The following is a 25,409-nucleotide window of genomic DNA, read 5'->3' on the forward strand; positions in this document are numbered from 1 at the left end:
CCCTGGGCTAAGAGAAGTGATGCCTTCATTTCAATATTTCCTGGTTAACTAATTGCTGGCATAATTTTGAGAACTAATCCTAAGAGCTCACAATATTGAATACTTTGTTCATTTAATTCTTGTAACACTATGAAATAGAGGTTATTAGCACCCTAATTTAGATATAAGGCAACAGAGGTTTATTGAATTTAAATGCCAGGATTCACTAAAACCTAGCAAACTTTTTGTAAGATATACATTTCATTATATACTGCAAATTTATTTTATTCATTGAATTTCTGTAATTATGTACAAATAATTTATTTTTTAATTTAAAGTATGCATTACCATGGAATCAATGCTAAGATATCTCATTAGGGATCCCCACACAGGCTTATGAAATTCCTAATGGCAGGGACACCATATTTACTACAAAAGCAGGCAGGAGTGGTATTAAATGCTGCAGGTGGGTGTCAAAACCCAAGATAATTATCTAGGGCAGAGGCTCTCAGAAGCTGAGTGAGAAGAGAGAAAAAAAAGATTCTACATGGCATCTGTAATTAGAGAGTGTACATATCACTGATTTATGGGAAGAATATTTTAAGCTATTGAAGAGAAGCAAAAATAATAAAAAAGAATCCATACCTAGACAAGTCTTTGTAAATTTTGAGAAGACCCAAAACAAAGGAGGAACCCTAAAAGCTTCAACAACTCTTAGAACTAATAAGTAAATTTAGGAAGGCTGATGGATATAAAGTCAATATGCAAAAGAATCAATTATATTCTATATTAGTAATAAACAACAGGACAATGAAATATAGAATAGAATTATGAAACATCAAATACACAGGAACATATATTTAAAATATGCAATCTTATTACATAGAAAACTACAAAATACTGAAAAATTTACCAGTAGTTTAAAATAGTGGAAGGATATGCCTGCATTGGGCTTTCCTGTAGTTCAGCTGGTAAAGAATTCGCCTGCAATGCAGGAGACCCCGATTCGATTCCTGGGTCGGGAAGGTCCCCTAGAGAAGGGATAGGCTACCCACTCCAGTATTCTTGGGCTTCCCTGCTGGCTCAGCTGGTAAAGAATCCGCCTGCAATGCCAGAGACGTGGGTTCGATCCATGGGGTGGGAAGATCCCCTGGAGAAGGGAAAGGCTACCCACTGTATTATTCTGGCCTGGAGAATCCCATGGGCTGTACAGTCCATGGGGTGGCAAAGAGTCGGACACGACTGAGCACTAACACTTTCACTTTCATGGTAAACATACCAATTTTATTCAAATTAACCTTAAGAGTCAATGCAATCTCAATTTTAAAAACCCAGTAAATGTGTGTTTGTCTGTCTGTGTGAGCCTGTTTGAAAACTGACAAGCTGTTTCTAAAAATCAAGGGAAATGCAAAATTAAAAAGAATTAAGCAGTAAAGAAGACGATTGTATTGTAAAGCTTCATAAAGAACAGAATTGGAAGATTTATGCTGCAAATATCATGCTGTGCAACGGTCACAATAGTTCAAGTCTGGTGTTGCCTCGGGGAGAGCTAACTGAGCTAATGGAAAAGAAGAGAGTGCAAAAACCTGCCCATAAACATACAGCTGCTTTATTTATGACTCTCGTGACTCTGTAACACAAGGGAGAAATGAGGATACTTTAAAAATGAATCTGTGTTGGCACAGCTGCATTGCCATGTTGGGTTAGTTTCTGCTGCACAGCAAAGGGAATCAGCTCTCTGTACATATATCCCTTCAGTTTTTAATTTCCCTCCCATTTAGATCACCAGAAGGCACTGGGTGGAGTCCCCTGAGTCGGTTCTCATTGGTTATCTATTTTATACATAGTACCAATAGTGTGCATATATGTATCAATCCCCATCTCCCGATTCCTCCCACCTTCTTCCCCTTCCTTTCTTCATATGTTTGTTGTCCACATATGTGTCTCTATTTCTGCTTTGCAAGTAAGTTCATCCAGACCATTTTTCTATATTCAACATGTATGTGTTGATGTGCAATATTTGTCTTTCTCTTTCTGACTCACTTCACTCTGTGTAACAGTCTCTAGGTTTATCCACATCTCTGCAAATGGCACAATTTCATTCCTTTTTGGGGCTGAGCAGTATTCCACTGTCAGAAAAGGCAATGGCACCCCACTCCAGTACTCTTGCCTGGAAAACCCCATGGACGGAGGAGCCTGGTGGGCTGCAGTCCATGGGGTCGCTAAGACTCAGACACGACTGAGCAACTTCACTTTCACTTTTCACTTTCATTCACTGAAGAAGGAAATGGCAACCCACTCCAGTGTTCTTGCCTGGAGAATCCCAGGGACGGGGGAGCCTGGTGGGCTGCGGTCTATGGGGTCGCACAGACTCGGACACGACTGAAGCGACTTAGCAGCAGCAGCAGCAGTATTCCACTGTATATGTGTACCACATCTTCTTTATCCATTCCTCTGTTGATGGATATTTAGGTTTTTTCCTTGTTGTGGCTGTTGTAAATAGTTCCACAATGAACATTAGAGTACCTATATCTTTTGAAATTATAGTTTCCTCCAGGCATATGCCCAGGACTGCAGGGATTGCTAAGTCCATGGTAGCTCTATTTTCAGTTTTTTTAAAAACTTCCATACTATTCTTCAGAGTGCCTGCATCAATTTACATTCCCACCAACAATGCAAAAAGCTTCCATTTTCTCCATACCCTCTCCGGCATTCATTGTCTGTAGATTTTTTGATGACGGCCATTCTGACAGTGCACGGTGCTGCTTCACTGTGGTTTTAATATGCATTTCTCTAATAATCAGTGATGCTGAGCATCTTTTCACATGTTTGTTGGCCTTCTGTAGATCTTATTTCTACATGTTGAAAAACAAACGACCATCTTAACACTAAGTTGAAATTAATTCCAGATGGATTTTCATTCAATGGTAAAGGGAAAACAATAAAACTTCTAAAAGATAACATCAGTTCCATTTAGTCTCTCAGTCTTGTCCGACTTTTTGAACCCCAGGAATCGCAGCACGCCAGGCCTCCCTGTGCATCACCATCTCCCGGAGTTCACCCGAACTCATGTGCATCGAGTCGGTGATGCCATCCAGCCATCTCATCCTCTGTCGTCCCCTTCTCCTCCTGCCCCCAATCCCTCCCAGCATCAGGGTCTTTTCCAATGAGTCAACTCTTCACATGAGGTGGCCAAAGTATTGGAGTTTCAGCTTTAACATCAGTCCTTCCAATGAACACCCAGGACTGATCTCCTTTAGGATGGACTGGTTGGATCTCCTTGCAGTCCAAGGGACTCTCGAGTCTTCTCCAACACCACAGTTCAAAAGCATCAATTCTTTGGCACTCAGCTTTCTTCACAGTCCAACTCTCACATCCATACATGACCACTGGAAAAACCACAGCCTTGACTAGACAGACCTTTGTTGGCAAAGTCATGTCTCTGCTTTTGAATATGCTATCTAGGTTGGTCATAACTTTCCTTCCAAGGAGCAAGGGTCTTTTAATTTCATGGCTGCAATCACCATCTGCAGTGATTTTGGAGCCCCAAAAAATAAAGTCTGACACTGTTTCCACTGTTTCCCCATCTATTTCCCATGAAGTGATGGGACCGGATGCCATGATCTTCGTTTTCTGAATGTTGAGCTTTAAGCCAACTTTTTCACTCTCCACTTTCACTTTCATCAAGAGGTTTTTTATTCTTCTTCACTTTCTGCCATAAGGGTGGTGTCATCTGCATATCTAAGGTTATTGATATTTCTCCTGGCAATCTTGATTCCAGCTTGTGCTTCTTCCAATCCAGCATTTCTCATGATGTACTCTGCATATAAGTTAAATAAGCAGGGTGACAATATACAGCCTTGACGTACTCCTTTTCCTATTTGGAACCAGTCTGTTGTTCCATGTCTAGTTTGAACTGTTGCTTCCTTACCTGAATATAGGTTTCTCAAGAGGCAGGTCAGGTAGTCTGGTATTCCCATCTCTTGAAGAATTTTCCACAGTTTATTGTGATCCACACAGTCAAAGGCTTTGGCATAGTCAATAAAGTAGAAATAGATGCTTTTCTGGAACTCTCTTGCTTTTTCGATGATCTGGCGGATGTTGGCAATTTGATCTCTGGTTCCTCTGTCTTTTCTAAAACCAGCTTGAACATCTGGAAGTTCACGGTTCACATACTGCTGAAGCCTGGCTTGGAGAATTTTGAGCATTACTTTACTAGCGTGTGAGATGAGTGTGAGTGTGCGGTCGTTTGAGCATTCTTTGGCATTGCCTTTCTTTGGGATTGGAATGAAAACGGACCTTTTCCAGTCCTGTGGCCACTGTTGAGTTTTCCAAATGTGCTGGCATATTGAGTGCAGCACTTTCACAGCATCATCTTTCAGGATTTGGAATAGCTCAACTGGAATTCCATCACCTCCACTAGCTTTGTTCATAGTGATGCTTTCTAAGGCCCACTTGACCTCACATTCCAGGATGTCTGGCTCTAGGTCAGTGATCACACGATCGTGATTATCTGGGTCATAAAGATCTCTTTTGTACAGTTCTTCTGTGTATTCTTGCCACCTCTTCATAGTATCTTGTGCTTCTGTTAAGTCCATATCATTTCTGTCCTTTATTGAGCCCATCTTTGCATGAAATGTTCCCTTGCTATCTCTAATTTTCTTGAAGAGATCTCTAGTCTTTCCCATTCTGTTGTTTTCCTCTATTTCTTTGCATTGATCGCTGAGGAAGGCTCTTATCTCTCCTTGCTATTCTTTGGAACTCTGCATTCAGATGCTTATATCTTTCCTTTTTTCCTTTGCTTTTTGCTTCTCTTCTTTTCACAGCTATTTGTAAGGCCTCCCCAGACAGCCATTTTGCTTTTTTGCATTTCTTTTCCATGCGATGGTCTTGATCCCTGTCTCCTGTACAATGTCATGAACCTCATTCCATAGTTCATCAGGCACTCTGTCTATCAGATTTAGTCCCTTAAATCTATTTCTCACTTCCACTGTATAATCATAAGGGATTTGATTTAGGTCATACCTGAATGGTCTAGTGATTTTCCCTACTTTCTTCAATTTAAGTCTGAATTTGGCAATAAGGAGTTCATAGTCTGAGCCACAGTCAGCTCCTGGTCTTATTTTTGCTGACTGTATAGAGCTTCTCCATCTTTGGCTGCAAATAATAAAATCAATCTGATTTTGGTATTGACCATCTGGTGATGTCCATGTGTAGAGTCTTCTCTTGTGTTGTTGGAAGAGGGTGTTTGCTATGACTAGTGTGTTCTCTTGGCAAAACTCCATTAGCCTTTGCCCTGCTTCCTTCTGTACTCCAAGGCCAAATTTGCCTGTTACTCCAGGTGTTTCTTGACTTCCTACTTTTGCATTCCAGTCCCCTATATTGAAAAGGACATTTTTTTGGGTGTTATTTCTAAACGGTCTTGTAGGTCTTCATAGAACTGTTCAACTTCAGCTTCTTCAGCGTTACTCGTTAGGGCAGAGGCTTGGATCACCATGATATTGAATGGTTTGCTTTGAAAACGAACAGAGATCATTCTGTTGTTTTTGAGATTGCATCCAAGTACTGCATTTTGGACTCTTTTGTTGACCATGATGGCTACTCCATTTCTTCTGAGGGATTCCTGCCCACAGTAGTAGATATAATGGTCATCTGAGTTAAATTCACCCATTCCAGTCCATTTTAGTTCGCTGATTCCTAGAATGCCGACGTTCACTCTTGCCATCTCCTGTTTGACCACTTCCAATTTGCCTTGATTCATGGACCTAACATTCCAGGTTCCTATGCAATATTGCTCTTTACAGCATCGGACCTTGCTTCTATCACCAGTCCCATCCACAACTGGGTATTGTTTTTGCTTTGGCTCCATCCCTTCATTCTTTCTGGAGTTATTTCTCTACTGATCTCCTGTAACATATTTGGCACCTACTGACCTGGGGAGTTCATCTTTCAGTCTCCTATCATTTTGCCTTTTCATTCTGTTAAGGCAAGAATACTGAAGTGGTTTGCCATTCCCTTCTCCAGTGGACCACATTCTGTCAGACCTCTCCACCAAGACCTGACCATGTTGGGTGGCCCCACATGGCATGGCTTAGTTTCATTGAGTTAGACAAGGCTGTGGTCCATGTGATTAGATTGACTAGTTTTCTGTAATTATGGTTTCAGTGTGTGTGCCCTCTGATGCCCTCTCGCAACACCTACCATCTTACTTGGGTTTCTCTTACCTTGGACGTGGGGTATCTCTTCACGGCTGCTCCAGCAAAGCGCAGCCGCTGCTCCTTACCTTGAATGAGGTCACCCCTCCTGACCTTGAACGTGGAGTAGCTCCTCTCGGCTCTCCTGCCGCTGCAGCTGCCACTCCTTGGACCTGGGGTTGCTCCTCCTGGCCGCCACCCCTAACCTCAGGCATGGGGCAGCTCATCTTGGTTGCAGCTCCTGACCTCGGGCATGGGGTAGCTCCTCTCGGCTGCGTCCCCTGACATCAGACGTTAGATTAAAGACCCTGTTGCTCTCCAGATGGGCACCCTTTCTCAATAAAGGGGTTTCCCTTGTGCTTTTGCTTTGTCATGTGTCTCCTTGGACAATTCATTTCCAAAAGATAGCATAGGAGAGTATTTTCATGACCTTGGGTTTGGCAAAGATTTCTTAAGCATGACACAAAAAGCCATATCCACAAGAGTAAGTGTGATAAATTGAATTTCAGAGCTTCTATTTATCAAGTGACAGTCTCTCAGTCGCGTCCTACTCTTTGTGATGGTATGGACTATACAGGCCATGGACTTCTCCAGGCCGGAACACTGGAGTGGGCAGCCTTTCCCTTCTCCATGGGGTCTTCCCAACCCAGGGATCAAACCCAGGTCTCCCACATTGCAAGTGGATTCTTTACCAGCTGAGCCACAAGGGAAGCCTTTTCTAATTATCAAAAGATATTATTTAGAATGTGAAGAGGCAAACCACAGGATAGAAGTTATTTGCAAAAACAAACATGTATCTGATGAAAGACTCATCTATTATATATAAAGAACTCTTACAAATCAATAAGATCAGACAACTAAAAAATGTGTTAAAGATTTTTAAGCACTTGAAACATAGATTTCCATACCAGAATAAACAATAAACATACAAAAAAGTTGCCCGGCTTCATTCATCTAGGATATACAAATTAAGATCAAAATTAGATAGCATTTACATTCACCAGAAAGGTGTACTTGAAAACACTGACCGCCCTAAGAGTTTGAGAGGATATGGAGCATCTTGACTTCTCCTCTAAAGTGGGTCAGTTGGTACAGGAGTCGTCAGCATTTGCCAAGTCTGAACATACCTATTTTCTGTGGCTCAACAATTCCATTTGTGAAGGTATATCCAGCAGAAAATCACATGTAGACACATCATAGACATACATATAGAAGCATTACTGAAAAAATTGCAAAGTGGAAATGCTCATTAATAGGAGAATAAGTATGTAAATTGTGAAATGATTGTTCATACTGTACCGTGATGAGAATGAATGGACTGCTATGTCGTGTGACCACAGGGATAAACCTTATGAATGCATGCTGACCAGAGCAGACAGACACAGGTAAGTGGTTATGGTAGGACTTTGCTTAAGGAAAGTTAAAGAGGAGGCAAAACTTATTGATTGCAGTATGATTTATAACCGTGGTTACCTTGGTGAGGGTGCTGGCTAGTGATTATGAGACGAACTCCAGGGAGTCTGGAATGCTGATAATACACCATCTGTTCATCTGAGGGGATCCCATAGGTCTGTTCATTCTGAGAAATCTCAGTGAGCTCTGCGTTTAGCATGTGTGTGATTTCTCCATTGTGGGTCTTTGGTATGAATTTTATCCTGTACAAGTATAATAGATGACCTAAAAGTGATAATGTGAGTATCCAGGGTGGGACGAGAACGGGGATAGCGCTGAGCTGACATCGGTGGCTTTCATGTCAAGTCGCTTTTTAGGTTTTGTCTTAATATGGTGAGTCAATCAGTGGAGGTGATCTACAATATGCGTGATAATTACAAGACCTAAAAGAAGCAATTTGGAAAGACTGCCTTTGGGGATTGGGATCAGGATGTTGGGACAGGCTTGGGACCAAACCATTCATAAATTTTCTCAGCTACGTTGGTGTGATTATAAAACTTTTTAAAGAAAGTATCAAAGTGCCAGAGGTTCATTTCAGTTCCATAAATATTTATGACACACTTAAAGTATTCTAGGCACTGTGCTAGATGCTGGGGAAACAAAGATGACTAAGCTAGGATGCTTTCCTTCGAGGAGTTCACAGCGGAGTAATGGAAATAGGTACTTAGGCAGATGATGTTCTTTATTTTTCCATTTTAGCTTCATAATGCACATTTCGAAAGAACCGGAAAAATCCACATAAAAAGTAAAAGTACATATAATCCCGTCTCCAAAAAGATATTCTTTATAGTCTTTTTATACATTTGCATCCCTATCTTCTGAAAGATTTATATCAATTTCACATACCATTTTTGTCACCAAACAGAATATCTTGAGAACATTTTGCCGTGTCTTTTAAAGTTCTTCTGCTTATTAGTGGCGACTTAACGGTACCCTAGTGAGTGAGCCAAAAGTATTGGGACCATTAGCTCAGCCTTGGAGGTTAGACAAAGCTTCCTAATGAAGAGGACTCCTCTCTAAGAACATGTCTAGTTCAAATATGGCATCGTTGTCATGGAAAATGTGGAGTTAAACTCAACAGCCAAGGCATTCTTGGGTCCTCTTAGCCTATATTTACTACCCTGATGTGGTTTTATTAGGCCCAGAAGTTTGCTGTTTTTAAGGTACCTTTACACTGCCATTTCAGTTCATCATTTAGAAAGTTGATCTCACTTTCTGATTTCTCCGCCAACTGCCGCCCACAAACCGTGTACTTATAGCAAGGACTGGAAAATTCCAGGGCAATAAGTAGCCAAGAGGTAGGAGCAGGGCAGCTGAAATACCCCAGAGCCTGAACTCTAGTTTGCTTATGACCAGGAGAGCCTCGTCCCACTGTGGACTCACTCCAAAGTAGTTGACTAAAGGAACCAGAATTGATGTTGTATCTCAGGATAGCAAGGTTTCTCCAAATCCAGAAAGAGAAGTGGTGGAGAGAAAGGGAGAGAGAGGAGGGGGAGAGGAGGGAGCGGGGAAGAAAGGGGAAAGGGAAAGGAAAGATAAAAAAGGAAAGAGAAAGCCAGGCAGCCTGTAAGAACGCGTTTTCACTCGAGGTCTGTTTATTTTCTTCTCGGATCCCGATTGTTGAATGTCCTCCAAAGACCTGATATTATGATGATATTTTACAAAATATGTTCTATACAAAACTCCTACACAATGCAAAAGAGCCTCCCACACACTCAGCAGCAGGCCTAGCATGCTACTTTAAGAATGATACACATCAAATTTGCTGGGAATAAAAGGAAAAGCAAAGGATAATTTCCAGACTGACCTGGATATAGAAGTTCTTCTGTCAAAGTTTGATAGCAGATGGAGTGATCTGGCCTGACAGTTACACACACTTCACCAGGGTGAAAACGATCACCCAGGGCAGAGAAGCAATAGCTTTGGAAACTGAGAGACTATGAGAGCTAGGTTTTATTTTTTTAACTACTTAAATTAGAAGTATTTTCCTATGCTAAAATGAGGCTTTGAAATTATGATGACTCAGACATATACTGGGCTTCCCCTGTGGCTCAGCTGGTGAAGAATCCGCTGCAATGCAGGAGACCTGGGTTCGATCCCTGGGTTGGGAAGATCCCCTGGAGAAGGGAAAGGCTACCCACTCCAGTGTTCTGGCCTGGAGAATCCCATGGGCAGTATAGTCCATGGGGTCACAAAGAGTCGTACACGACTGAGTGACTTTTACTTATTCACTTCCTATGCTAAAATGAGACTTTGAAATTATGACTCAGACATATACTAGTTACTTCCCAACAACACTTGTGAATACTACAATTAACCCAGTAATTCATTTTATTGATAATGTACAATTAGGATGCTAAATGATCTGAACATATTACTTCTCTTACTTTAAGTGCTTTACACCCATTATAATTAAGCAAAGCAAAGGTAAAAATCGCACACATAATAAGGAAAGTAGTATTAATAAATGAAATAAAATTGTCCTCCATACTCAGTTTAATTGCCATAAAAGACTATTACTACATACTTTTACAGATGGTGGGGCTTCCAAACACTGAGCCCAACCCAGGGATTGAACCTGGGTCTCCTACATCATAGTTAGACGCTTTACCATCTGCGACATCAGCGAAGTCACGTAAATGTATTAACACGGCCTGAAATTGATGTTTAACTCCTTGGACTTGGAGCAGAATCAGTTCTTTCCTTTGCTGAGTGTTTATCATAAATAGAGATCTCCTCTTGCAGATAAAATATTTAAGCATCAGAATGGACCTCTCTTTATGACCTACAAATAACCATTCAACATTTAGTTGTTAAGCGATATGTGTTTTTCTTGGGATAGTTTTAATCCTTTGAGAGACATTTCATCTTTGAACATTTAGAAAGAATATACACCTATGCATGCTGGCATGTGGCAGGCGTTTCTTAAATATTTCTTGAATTTCTTCCATCAAGAAGTTATTTACACAAACCACCATTCTTAATTATTTGACAGGTTGCTGGAAAACCTTAAATCTGGGTTTCTCCCCATAATTGTATACCACTGAGCAACCTGAAAATGCATAGCACTTTTTACTTTGATGGAAAATTTAACATAAATTTGAGCACCCACTGTTTTTCACACACATCAGGCACTTTTTAAAAACATATATTAACACTTTAAATCCTTATTGATAGGAATAATCCTGTCAATAAGGTACAATTATGCCCATTTTACATATAAAAAAACCATGCAAGGGAATTATATATCTTGTCTGATTTACAAAATTAGAAGGTGGTATAACCAGGATTTAAATCCAGTGGGGTCTGATTCCAAAGTCCATATTTCCTCTGCAACATTATATTGCCTCCTGTATATAGACCTTAAGTTTAACTCTATTCTAGTAACTTCTTCAAAATATTGAGACCTTTCTTGTTAATATGGGTTGACTTTATTAGCATCAGGGCCATATTTTCCATAGAGAAATGGTAATGTTTAACCTGATAAAGAGTTTTAAGTCCAGTGTTAGATTAGCTGGAAGTTAGTATGACAGAGGTTAATTTCTGATAAATGTAGGGGCAAGAAAGAATTCGAGTTGGGGCTATCTTGAAATATTCAGAAGGATGGATACAATAACAGGTTGACACATTTGCACTAATTTATCGATTTTGATGCTAAGAAATCTTTAACATAATTCCTTAGAAATTGGGATTTTGGCACAGAAATGTTTTGACAGGTCTTAACAGACAAAATAGACATTTTTAGTCTTTTTTTTTTTTTAACTAAAACCTGCTGAAGTTAGTGATTTCTCCCAACCCCTGAGCTTCTTGTGTGCTTAACTGCTCAGTCATGTCTGACTCTTTGTGACCCCACGGACTGGAGCCCACCAGGCTCCTCTGTCCACAGGATTCTCCAGGCAAGAATACTGGAGTGGGAAGCTGCTCCCTTCCCTGAGCGTCTTACCTCCTGGCCGATCCCACAGGGATTGATGCTGAAACGTGGGCACACCTCATTCTTTCTCCCAGTTCCACAAACCCAGGTGGGTCCCAGGCCTTCTCGGGCTCCCTCCTGGTGGAGCCACTCGGCCATTCCCACTGTTAGACCAACAGCTACTGTTTAGGGCCAAATCCTCACATCTTTTCTGACTTTGAGATTCCTGATCCCGCCCCAGAGCGTGCAGCTCCTGGGAAGTTGAGTCCATCTGCACACTCTACTTCTTCTGTAAGACAAATCCCATCCCCAGGCCCCATCCTCTCTGGAATTCTGGTCAACAAAGCCTGATCTCTCATTACACTCTGTTGGTGCTTTAGGGAGGGCAAGTCTCAGTGAGGAGGTAGAGATAAAGTGAGTCAGAAAGAGAAAAACAAATACCATATATTAATGCATACATGTGGACTCTAGAAACATTAGGTCCTGATGAACCTATGTTTGCAAAGCACAAATAGAGACACACAGAGAATGAATGTATGGACCCCGGGGTGGGGGATGAATTGAGAGGTTGGGATTGACATATATACACTGCTATGCATAAAACAGATAACTCCTAAGAAACTGTAGCCCAGGAGACTCTGCTCAGTGCTCGGTGGTGACCTAAATGGGAAGGAAATACAAAAAAGAGGAGAGAGATGTGCACATATAGCTGATTTGCTTTGCTGTACAGTAGAAACTAATGCAACCTTATAAAGCAAGTATACACCAATTAAAAAAAAAAATACTATCTGACCAAGAAACCTCATCGAAATGGGAGTCACATATTCATGGACCATCTGGCTCTTCTCAGAAGGGCAGCAAGGGCTCGACACACAGCTCCTGGTTTTCTCTGTTGATTCTTTGTTCCTTGAATGGTCTCAAAATTTCTAATATCTATCGCTCTTAAAGCAACTAAAGAGCTGGGGTTCAGATTGGCTAGGAAATCCTCAATTACATTTCTAACATCTTTTTTGGAGTCTTTATTAATATAAATGTGTCACATTTAATATCCTAAAACTAATTTCAAATGATGGCTTTGGGGAAGAGACTAATATTCTCATAAAGGTTAACCCAGTTTTTTTTTTTTTAATAGACTTACTTTTGAAATGTAATTGTTATTGTAATAAAACTATAAGGCCCTGACTTGATAGCTTATTCTATGAAATTATTAAAACAGTTTCATCATACCTACATAACTATGGGCTTCCCAGTCGCTGCTAGCGGAAAAGAACTGGCTGCCCCTGCAGGAGACATGAGAGGCGTGAGCTCGATCCCTGGGTCTGGAAGATCCTCTGAAGGAGGGCGTGGCAACCCACTCCAGTATTCTTGCCTGGAGAATCCTGTGGACAGAGGAGCCTGGTGGGCTCCAGTCCATAAGGTCACACAGAGTCAGACACGACTAAAGCAACTTAGCACACACGCAACTCTACCCGACTATACCCAACTGTTAGAATAACACAGATGTTGAATAGAGTACAAAATAAAAGTTTTTGTCATAACTGGAATGGTAGCCAGCAGATTAAGTGTGGGTCAAAGGGGGTCTGTTTTTCATATTATTGAGTGTTTTTCAAAAGATATTTTTATTCTGATCAAGCCACATGGAATCGAAATGACTAAATCGGGATGCATCCTGTGGCAAAGTGGCTGTCAGCGAAATGCCCGTGTCAGAATAACGGTGCCATCGTCTAACTGGACGTGCACATGCTCTCGGCGTGTAACACACTCTCGGCGTGTGGGACTCCCTCATCTCTCAGAGCTGTGTATATAGGGTCAGACACGTTTATGGCTGAATGAAGGCTTGTGGATAGTCTTCTAATGTAGGTAGAAACATGATCATTAGAATGGGTTAATTAATTTACTTGGCTAATATTTGGTGAGTAACTACTATAGTCCAGGTTTCTTTCAATGATAACTTCTCCTGGGACTTCCCTGGAGTGGTTAAGTCTGTGCTTCCCCCGGAGGGGGCACAGGTTCAGTCCCTGGTAGGGGGAACTCAGATCCCATAAGCTGTGTGGTGAGGCCAAAAAGAAAAAATATATATATATTTAAATTAATTCTATTATTATCAGCATCTAAGATCACTGACATCCTTTTAAAATAATTTATTCAATGTGAATCATGATTCATGAACTTAATTAAGTAAATTACAAGATATTTAAGAAGGAGAAATGATATTCCATTCAATGTACTAAGTGTAACCAGTAAATGGGTTAACTGTCTCAGTTAACTTACTGTATCAGGGAAGTCATGATACCTGCATGCTGCGCTAGAATCCATTTTATAAACAAGTCTCTCCCCTTCACCACGTATGAGCAGAAAAAGCTTGAAGTACCCTTTGCTCATAGATTAAAATGTTTTAAATCATAGTTTCTTGTCTCTTCGAAAATTGGCAAGTCAAGGAATATGATATCAAGCATACAGGGTCAATGTGCTGAAAAGCAAGCTCATTATAAAATATAGATATCTTATCTAGCTAAATCGGCTTCAACTTACAGCCTTTATCTGAATAAAATTCCATGATTTTCACTTAGAAAAGTGGCTGTGATGCAGTGACCACGCAGGCGTGCGCCACTGACCCCGATCCACAGCCTGCAGGCTTGTAGGTGAGGAGGCCCCCGCCCCCGTGACGTGTGGCGTTGTCTCCTCAGCCTTGATGCACGCCCTGGTGTTCGGAAACGTGACGGCGATCATCCAGAGGATGTACTCCAGGTGGTCCCTCTATCACACCAGAACCAAGGATCTGAAGGACTTCATCCGTGTCCATCACCTGCCCCAGCAGCTCAAGCAGAGGATGCTGGAGTATTTCCAGACAACCTGGTCAGTCAACAATGGAATAGATTCCAATGAGGTAATGTGAATTTCTCCTGTTGACATTTTCAGGCAGAAAGCACATATTCTAAGGTAAAAGCAAGCGCTTTAGTGCAGGTCTAAGAAGTGAAGCACACACCTACCAACTTCTTTATCTCTTTGCGTTTAGCTTCTCATGACCCCCGCAGGGGTTCTTTTGTCTGGTCTTGCTTACGTTTCCATGATGTCACTGTGGACTGGCCAGTGTTTCACAGTAGCTTGCTACTTCGGTCAGTCAGGTAGACATATTTTCATGTGAGATGACCCTGTTTGAAGGAACCAATGGTTACGACAGTTGAATGGTATAATCATGGGCTATTACATTAATCAAGCTAAAGTTTACCTTTAGATCCAACAAAGTAAAAAATGCATTTTTCTGTAAACGTGTTATGTTTGGACTTCCAGAAACACCCTGGACCACCACTGTCTGTATCCTATAAGTCAAGCAGCCATCCCATCAACCTGCCAACAAAGCCAGCCATCAATATTTTTAAGTGCTTCTTTGGTTTTTCCTCTCTTCAGATGATCAGGACAGCCAAGGAAATTCTAGAGGGCCTAAACTCCATGTCTTCTGTCCCGAGTCAAGTGTCTTTGTGAGAAGCAGGCCGCAAGGAACAATGTGTTTCATTCTAGAGTCTTTTATTAATTGATTGTCTTTCTCCAGACTTATTAATAGCTGATGATTCAGGAGCACACGGCCCGGGTCACAGTCACAGAAATCCGGGATTATTCGTACATGTCGCTTCCTCTTCTGTCCTCTGACTGGTCAAACAGTGGGGAAAGGTCCCTGTGGTCCTACAGTCGGTCAGCGACACAGGACTGCTCCCCAGCTTGGTTCCTTCTTTCATCTTCTCTGGCAGCTTTTGAAGGACTTCCCAGACGAGCTCCGCTCCGACATCACCATGCACCTAAACAAGGAGATCTTGCAGCTGTCCCTGTTCGAGTGCGCCAGCCGGGGCTGCCTGCGGTCGCTGTCTCTGCACATCAAAACCTCCTTCTGCGCCCCCGGGGAGTACCTGCTGCGCCAGGGGGACGCTTTGCAGGCCATCTACTTCGTGTGCTCGGGCTCCATGGAGGTTCTTAAAGACAGCACGGTGCTGGCCATCCTCGGTAGGTCTTGTTGAAAGCTCCATGAAATTCTTCTCTGAAGCATGAATTAAGGAGATGAAAAGGGGGGAGAACTTGTGACTGAGAGAAGGAAAACAAGGGAAGAGTATGTCAATTCAGGACATGAGTTTAATCTGCAAGTTATTACTTTTGCTGTTATGCCCTGTGCTGTTATATGCAACACCTGTTTTGACTTTTACTAAAAAGCCGTTTTTAATAAATATTGTCCCTATTTTACTAGTGAGTAAATAATAGTTAACTTAATTTCTCCCAATAACATGGCAAGAGAATGAACACTTCTGTTTGATCTGTTTGATCAAAGTTCTGTTTGATCCCTAAAGCCAGGTTATGAATGATGATGTACACTGCGTCTTGGTGAAATAGCTCCTGTTTTAAGAATGTTTCTGCATTTTTGTGGAGAATCCATTCAGAGAAGAACATTGAAAATTGTTTTTTCTGTGCCACAAATAACACAAAAATGAATGCATATTGAGCATAAGCCCTCGTAGCAATCATTAATGCGATACTGTCAAGGTGATGATTGGCTAATTTTCCTCCCTCAAACTCACAGGACAATTTGGGAAGATTCTGTATCACAAAGTTGACTCCAACTATTAAGGCGAAATCAGTGTTTATTGAAATGTAAAGGTCAGCTAACAGCAGATGACATGCAGGGTTGATGTAGAAAAGTTCCTATCTATTGATACAATTTTATGTGTACCTCTTTTAAAAATCATTTTCATTTATTTTTTCAACTCATATTTCTTGAAGGCCTATGAATGAATCAGGTAAACAGGTAAACAATATATTTTGAACGCCAGTGCAGAACACCAATATTTAGAACTTATGTTAATTAAAAGTGGCTAATGCAGCATTTTAAATTTTTTTTAATTTCCATTTTCAAGAACCTAATTCTGTGGACATCTTAGCCCTTTACAAAATATTTTCACATGTGTGACCTTCGTTAAATTTTCCTCACACAAAGAGGCAGATGAGAGGTATTTTTTTTCCCAAGGTCAAAGCTAACCTAGGTCTTCAGACGCTCTATCCAGCGTACTTTACCCCTCTAAACAATGCCTTTTAAAAAATTAATTTATCTTTTAATTGAAAGCTAATTGCTTTACAGAATTTTGTTGTTTTCTGTCAAACCTCAGCATAAATCAGCCACAGGTATACATATATCCCCTCCCTCTTGAACCCCTCTGTCACCTCCCTCCCCATCCCACCCCTCTAGGTTGATACAGAGCCCCTGTTTGAGTTTCCTGAGCCATACAGCAAATTCCCGCTGGCTGTCTGTTTTACATATGGTGTTGTAAGTTTCCATGTTACTCTCTCCATACATCTCACCCTCTCCCCTCTCCCCGTGTCCAGAAGCCTGTTCTCTGTCTTAAACAATGCCTTTAGTCTATATGACTGTTGTAAGTATGCAGTCAGTCGATTTTCACTATAAGCTTCAGGATGGGTTCTATTTTGGAAGAGAATACTGATTGCTTCCTTGACATGAGTGATGTGTTACATGTCCACTGTCCAGTTCCAATCTTGCAGCCCTTTTAGGTCTCTGTGATGAGCCCAGTTAGAGGTGCAGAGATGGAGGCAGCTAGGGGAGAAACACCGATGTGCTTTCCACTGCTTCCTGATGATTTCCGTTGACCTCTTAATCAGAGGAGAGCTGGGGCTTGCCTTCCAAAGTTTGGATTCAACTCTTGATTCACCCCTATATTTTTCTCCTTTTTTTTTTTTTTTGATTTGGACCATTAAAAAAATCTTTATTGAATTTGTTACAATATTGCTTCTCTTTCATGTTTTGACTTTTGGGCCACAAGGCATGTGGGATCTTCACTCCCTGACCGGGGATGGAATTGGCACCTGCTGCCGTGCAGGGTGGAGCCTCAACCACTGGACTGTTGGGGAGTCCATGGTTTTCTCCTTGATAGAAAGGCATGGAAGGGTGACTAAATAAAATAGCAACAAGCTGACCTTGGTGTGGCCAGCTTGTTATCAGTGTGAGGGTGAGATTCTATATATGTGTGTTTTTCAAGAGGAGAATTGAACACTCTTTCCTGCCCATTTATCAACCCGGTGAAGTTAAAAACCAGTCATTCAATCACTTTTTATTCCAAATTAAAAGTGAGAATCCTTTGAAAATTTGCTTCGAAAACCTCGCTCCAAGTATGAAGTATTTTTCTGTGGGTTTCCGCAGCTCCGCTGTGGGTTCTGTGGCCTGTGGACACAGTCCGCTTTTCAAAGGGCATTTAGTGCCGTTCGCATCAACACGGACGGACCCAGAGTTCGTCATACTGAGTGAAATAAGTCAAAGAAATAAATATCATAGGATATCATTTATATGTGGAATCTTAAAAAAAAAAAACAACTGGTACAGATGACCTTATTTACAAAACAGAGACACCCACGTAGAAAACAAACTTACTGTTACCGGGCGAAAAGGGAAGGAGGGATGAGTCGGGAGCCTGAGAGTGACAGGAACACTGCCGTGTATAAAATAGACACCATGAGGGCCCGCTGTGCCGCTCAGGGGACTGTCCAGTGCTCTGCAGTGACGCGCACGGGAAGGAAATCCAAACGAGTGGATGTGCGAACACGTATGACTGATTCATTCTGCTGTCCCTGAAACTAGCACAACGGTGTAAAACAACTAATTAATCAAAATAAAAATAACAGGGTTTAGTATTTTTCTAGCAACTTATGGTTTGATATACACAGAAGTAAATTGATCCAGCATTTTCAGATGTATATATTATGGGTTTTTCCATAATTGTAGTGAATGTTTAAATCTGGTAACTAGCAACTGCTCCAGGAATGGAATATGAGGGCGTTATCCCTGACATTACGTCACAGTAGTACAAATTTGACAGCTTCTATGTAAATACTATTGTTTGTAATACATGATTCCGCCAGATTTTCTTCTTTCAAAAAAAACTTCCGAAAGAAAGTGAAAGTGAAGTTGCTCAGTTGTGTCCAACTCTTTGTGACCCCATGGACTGTAACCTGACAGGCTCCTCCATCCATGGGATTTTCCAGACAAGAATACCAGAATAGGTTGCCATTTCCTTCTCCCACCCAGGGATCGAACTCAGGTCTCCTGCATTGCAGGCAGACTCTTTACCGTCTGAGCCACCGGGGAATCCTGGTGGCCCATACTAACAGCTAAAAGATTAAGCCATTGGCTTGTGCCCTGGCCCTGGTTTCCTCCATAACTTGAGCTTCCCAAATTTAACATTTCATATCTTTGCTGGTACCCTGTACCTCTCAAAAGTGATTTAAATCCACATGGCCCTTCTAAACATGCCTATGTGGTATTGGGACCCAGCCCAAACAAATATAATAAATTATTAATATTTTCTCTCTGTGGTTAACATTATCTCAATGGAGATCAACTATTTTACTTTCCCTATGGTAATATCATCTTATCGGCCAATATAAATCAATATTGACTCTGATAAACTTTAGCACATTGCTTAAATATAGCTATTTAATACATGTTCACTCTGCCAGCAAAATGAATTAATACATAATATCGTAAGGGAAACCTATCACCAAGCACCTGTCAAGCCAAAATTTATTCAAGCAATTCCATTGTCCAGTCAATTCTTAAAGGCATTTCTTAATCTGATGCAGTTGACAGAGAGGCAGGGATTTGTTACAGGGATAGATTTTGTTTGCCTGTGCACCTTCATTTCATGTCCCAGTAACTGTTTTCCCACCAATGTCTTCACTGTGATTTAAAAGAAGACAAAAAGCTCCAGTAAATGCACTGCTCACAGATGGCATTAGTCTGCCTAATTATAATTAAACATAAGTTATGGCTCTAACCAGGAAAGTTTGCAGATGCCTCCCATCAACTTTTTTTCCCCCCAGTGGAAAGATAACTGATTAGTAAATATCAGAAACAATTCTGAGTAATAGAGACCATGCTGCTGTGCTGGGCTTAGTCACTCAGTCACGTCTGGCTCTTTGCGACCCCATGGACTGCAGCCCACCAATCTCCACTGTCCATGAGGATTCCCCAGGCAAGAACACGGGAGTGGGTTGCCATGTCCCCCTCAGGGGATCTTCCCAACCCAGGGATCAAACCCAGGTCTCCCGCATTGCAGGTGGATTCTTTACCAGCTGAGCCACCAGGGAAGCCCAAGAATACTGGAGAGGGTAGCCTATCTCTTCTCCAGGGGAACTTCCCAACCCAGGAATCGAACTGGGGTCTCCTGCACTGCAGGTGGATTCTTTACCAGCTGAGCCACCAGGAAGCCCAAGAATACTGGAGTGGGTAGCCTATCTCTTCTCCAGGAGATCTTCCTGACCCAGGAATCGAACCGGGATCTCCTGCACTGCAGGCGGATTCTTTACTAACTGGGCTACCTGGGAAACCCCAACAGAGACTGTAAGGGTCCACAAAAACCTTCCCTTCTTTTAGAAATAAGGATACTAAAACCCAGAGTAATTAAGAAACTTAGATCTAGGCTATAAATCTAGATAAGTGAGTAATCCACAAAGTTGTAAAATTAGTGAGGGTGAAAATTGGGCTCCACACAAGGCCTGGCACACATGTCAGTGATCTATAAATATTCACTGAATAAATAAAAAACCAGAATTCTTGAATGCCAAGTTAGCAAGATGCTGGGGCCTTTGTGGCTGAAATCACCATTCTGTGGCCACTCAAGGTACAAGAGTAGGGTGACCCTAAAGTTTTTCCAAACACAAGTAGAAAATGTGAATTCTCACCATGGCAGCTTGGTGCATCAAAGTAAATTCTCCTCAGGTGTACAAAACTCGGGGCTTCCCCAGAGGCTCAGCAGTACAGAATCTGCCTGCAGTGCAGGAGACCCAGGTTTGATCCCTGGGTGGGGAAGATCCCCAGAGGAGGGCACGGCAACCCACTCCAGCCTTCTTGCCTGGAGGGTCCCGTGCACAGAGGAGCCTAGGGGGCTGCAGTCCATGGGGTCACACGGAGCTGGTTGTGAGCTGGAGTGACTGAGCAGCACAGCATACGAAGCTTGAGCATTTGCTGTACTCAGTCCAACCTGGCTATGTTTACATTTTACACCAGTACCCAGCTTTGAATCTTTGAGCAGCAATTTAGATTTCTAACAAAACATGCAAGAAAAGAGAAATCGCCAAGTCAGTATTGGTGACAATCGATTCCTCAGCACCACGCGGCTGTTTATTCTCTCAGTGTCTATAAATGTAGAGTTTAGTCTTTTTTCTTCTGCCAAATAGGCTCAATTTCAAGGTTTTAAAAAGATAATACCTAGATATAATTCAATAATTTGAGTTTTTGGTCTGCCACAAATACTTATGAATACAGATATTCATGGATAAGTTGGCGATTGAAGCCTGCTGCATGCCAGAAACTGCTTCCAGAAATTCTCAGTGAAATAAAAAAATAAACATTTAGAAGTTTAAAAATTAATTGAATGAAGAATGGTTGGGACAGTTTGTTCTACAGCATTCCAAAGACATTATTTGCTTGGTGGGTTTTGGCTGGCAAAATGTTGGTTGTTGGTTCTCTACAAAATGGAACAAAGTGACCATTTGGAAAAAAATAAAGCGCAGGCATGATGATGTTTGAGGACAAAGATAAAGCAGAAACTCCTGCGTTGCAGTCTTGAGTCCAAGGCCAGTGTTCTTTGTGAACTTGGTCGTATGACCTCAGCTTTTAACCTAAGTTTGTCTGAGAACTGAATGGATTTTCTTTCTGATTTCTGGACGCCGAGTGCATTAATGGGTCTGTCTAAAATGAAGCTGACGCTGTAATCAGCTCTTTGCCAGCACTTATGATCATGCTCACCTTCCTGCTAGGTTAGACTGATTCAAATCAAGTTCAAGATTTTAGAGATTCAGAGAAATTGCCCAATATTATCTAATCAGCAAACTCAAGGAGGTAAGCTGGTTCCCAGTTGAAAACCGATGGGCAGAGGTTTTACAGACAAATATCAGAGGTGCTGGGGTGAGAGAGAGTGTGAACAGACTAGTGTCAGACCCTTCTCCCCACAGGGGAAGGGCTCATAGTTTTTATTTATTCATTTTCTTTTTTTGCTGGAGAAAATGGGATTTTCACACGGTCACGGAGCATTAAAACTATGCCCCGTGTTTCGCATTTTGTGCAGTACATTCACTGTCCACAGTGCCCAGAAGTTGTCTTTGCCTCTTGATGCTCCTCCTTCACACCCGCCCCCTGTCTTGCAGAGGTGTTCAGAGATAAATAAAACAACTTGAGTGTATTAGAAAGCAGATGGTGATGCTTATATTATTGTCCAAAGTACTAGAATCGACATGATTAATAATTAACCTCTTGATGGCCTTACTTCAAGATCCCAAAGTATTTTTACTCAGAAAAACTGCACTGTTATTATTTCCTTTGAATAGTCAAAGCAGCTGTAACCAAAATCGTCAACTGCTTTGTCTAAAGTCATTTACCAAATCCTTCGGGGGACTGATGTGAGCCCATGTGTGACCTACAATTTCTAACTCCCAGTCTCCTAGGCTTTATTCTCAAGATGAGTGTTCTCGACTAGGTGTGGTTCAGATTGCCAAGGGACCTTTGGCAATGTCTGCAGATATTTGGGGTTGTTATCTCTGGGGGTGGGTGATGTGAGATGCACTAAACATTCCACCCTGTACCCAATGCTCCCCCCACCAGCACAGAATGATGGGGCCCCAAATCTCAACCCTGCCCAGGCTGAGAAACCCTGCCCCAGATAAAGGTTGCTCTTTTCTTTGAGCGTAATTTCAGAGAAATGAAGCCTGTAAATCAAATGATGTCTTTCAAGCGACGTGTCTCTTTTCTCCCTGTTTCAAGGGAAAGGGGATTTAATTGGAGCCAATCTATCAATTAAGGACCAAGTGATCAAGACCAACGCGGATGTGAAGGCGCTAACCTACTGTGATCTCCAGTGTATCATCCTCAAAGGACTCTTTGAAGTGCTGGACCTTTACCCAGAATATGCTCATAAATTTGTGGAAGACATTCAGCATGACCTCACATACAACCTTCGAGAAGGTCACGAGAGTGATGTAAGTCTCCCTTCTAATTACTGCTGAGATCCAAACACACGGGGCCTGGAGATCATTTATAACAGCAAAGAACATGTTCTGACCTCACTTCAAAAAGTCTCTGAGCAGATAAGGTGGGACTGTTCAGTCACTAATTGAGCAATTAGGTAATTAGCCAGGAGTCAAACCGGGAGCATGTTATCAATATTTTAGAAAAGTAGGATTTATGGAGGAGTTCTCTTAATTTTTTTCTTGTTTATTTTCATTTGCTTATAACCAGGATGAATGTCGGGGGCATATAATATTTAGCTAGAGAGGTGTGATTTCTCCCGAACTTAAAGATTTCCAGATAGGGCGTATGGTTCAGAGTTTGCTACATGGGGGTGTATTCCCTACGCCACTGGCTTGACGTGCATTTTGCTTAAGAATATCTTTTTATTTGTTAACCATGACTCAAAACAGTCTGTCTTAAAATGAGTAAATATGTATGAAAGGATTCAAACCAAAGATTGTCACCCTGGAAGCATAATGGACATTTTATGAAATTATATATTTGCTACATGCTTCAGTTTATACAAACAGCTTTCCTGTCAAAATATGTACCAAACTGTGTCCTGTGATTAAGCTGCTCGTGAACATGACTTCATTAAATGTGTCAGAGAGACAAATGACTTAATAGGAATGATTGTTGGAAGGCAGGCCAGAGTGTGTATCGCTCTCTATCAGCAGACGCCTTCATCTGCTGCCTTGAGCTCTGCCCCAGAGACTTGCTGGTCTCGATTTTTTTCCCTAAGGGTTTAAGAAGCGAGGCTCTTGTTTTGACTAACCCATATTGTGGGGACATCGTCATCAGCATTCTCCAAACTGTCGGTAAAGAAGGAATCCAAGTTGTTTGACTTCCTCTTGGTTGAGGACATCAAATGACAGACAGAACATGGATGGTGCCCCCTTCTGAAGCTCAGGATTACCAGTTTTGAACGCGTGCATCTCTCCATGGATGGAGGCAAATGGCAAAGGAGGTGGAAATATTTATTTCAAAACTTTTTGTGTTGAGGACTCTGTCAGTGTAAAGCGCTTTATTCAGTGCCGAAAGCCTCTGTTGAAGCTAAGTGTCAGGTTTTACAGGACAGAAAACAGATGCAGAATGGTTAAGTAACGTGTGTGATCACACACACAGCTCCTCTGGCCATGGAAATTTCCAGGCAAGGATACTGGAGTGGGTTGCCATGGGTTATATAGCAACCCACCTATATATATCCTCTTCCAGGGGATCTTCCCGACCCAGGGATTGAACCCGCGCCTCCGGCACTGGCAGTCAGGTTCTTTACCACTAGCAGAGAGAGAGCCAACGTGTCCTCAGCATGGACAAAGGGAAAATATTGGCTCTCAACCCCAAGATTCGTTTCATTCAATTACTTTTAAAGAGCCGTACCTTTAATCCATTTTTAATTCTCCTTTTGTCTTTGCCGAAACATTCATCACAGTGATTTTAAGCCTCCAGCGTCTGAAAGGCCAATGAGACTCTTTTCTTTATCTGTTATTTTTTGGGGGAGGGGTTGTTTTTTTGTTTTTGAGGTCACTTTCCTTCCCCTGCTATTTTTCAAACAGATATCATGACTTTGCTTCAATGTAGATGTTGTTTACGAAAAAAGTAAAGTCGCTCAGTCGTGTCCGACTCTTTGCAACCCCATGGACTGTAGCCCCCCAGGCTCCTCCATCCATGGGATTTTCCAGGCAAGAATACGGGAGTGGGTTGCCATTTTCTTCTCCAGAGGATCTTCCTGACCCAGGAATCGAACCCAGGTCTCCCACACTGCAGGCAGACTCTTTACCATCTGAGCCACTCTTGAAAAAAGCGTTCGTATTATTTTCCTTCTAATAGGGTTATGTTTTCCTGGGACAGGCAGAGCACCCAACAAATCGCTTTCACCCTGCCTACAGTTCCTCCTAGGCTTTGTTAGGTTGATCTGCTTCAGTTTTGCCCCGACCCTGGTGGTACAGCTCTCACCCCTAAGACATGTTTCGGAATCTCTGCTAAAATCCCTGGGTGTTGCCCAAAGCTCCTCCTATTTGACACGCCTTTCCTGCAGCCTGAGCCTCCCCGAGCATCACGAGGGAACCGAATCCCTGGGCTCCTTGGAGACTGCCCCGTGCCCCTAAGTGAGGAGCTGGCTGACCCCTGGGGGCCAGCACAGGAGGGGGCCTCCTCCCTGGGATTCACTCCTCAGATCCTGGGAGTTTGGGGACAAATGGATTGCTCTCCTCCAGGAAGACTGCTCCTCTCTCTCCTACTCTCTGCCGCCCCACAGTGAAGCAATAGATTCCCTCAGAAAAACGCTTAGATAAACATGACCTTCAGGGCTTCCCTGGTGGCTCGGCTGGTAAAGAATCCACCTGCAATGTGGGAGACCTGGGTTCGATCCCTGGGGGAGGAAGTTCCCTTGGAGAGGGGAAAGGCTCCCCAAAGTGGATTCTGGCCTACATACTGATGGACTTCCATTTTCTCAGGGGTCATAGCCCTTCAAGTCTGACCTGAGTTGGTTGTTCTCCATTGCTTTTAAACAGTTATTTTCATGTGTTTTGTCCAGCTTTATAATTATTTTTAGTTCAATACTAGCTATTTCACTATGGCTGAAACAAAAACTTATGCTTCTATACAGAGGACCCCTCTGAGCTACATTTTTAAGGGCAAATGGGAACTGGAGCTCTGAAATCTTTATTTTTTATAGTTCCTAATCTTGTATCACTCAGAATTTACATTTACACTATATTCAAGATTCTGGTAGCTCAGTTGGTAAAGAATCCACCTGCAATGCAGGAGACCATCTGAAACACAGGAAACCTGGGTTCTGTCTGTGGGTTGGGAAGATCCC

The 25,409-nt window shown here is 42.0% G+C and overlaps 1 protein-coding gene across 1 annotated transcript in view; it reads left to right on the forward strand.

Moving 5' to 3' along the window:
* Positions 1 to 25,409, forward strand: part of KCNH8 (potassium voltage-gated channel subfamily H member 8) — a 482,250-nt gene that overhangs the window by 374,373 nt on the left and 82,468 nt on the right. Inside the window, exons 9-11 of the mRNA XM_025294232.3 lie at positions 14,223 to 14,422; positions 15,282 to 15,531; positions 22,343 to 22,557. Of these exons, the coding sequence (XP_025150017.3) occupies positions 14,223 to 14,422; positions 15,282 to 15,531; positions 22,343 to 22,557 (665 nt within the window). The remainder of the gene's footprint in view (positions 1 to 14,222; positions 14,423 to 15,281; positions 15,532 to 22,342; positions 22,558 to 25,409) is intronic.

The sequence above is a fragment of the Bubalus bubalis genome, chromosome 1 (assembly GCF_019923935.1).
Source record: "Bubalus bubalis isolate 160015118507 breed Murrah chromosome 1, NDDB_SH_1, whole genome shotgun sequence".
NCBI classification, from domain to species: Eukaryota; Metazoa; Chordata; class Mammalia; order Artiodactyla; family Bovidae; genus Bubalus; species Bubalus bubalis.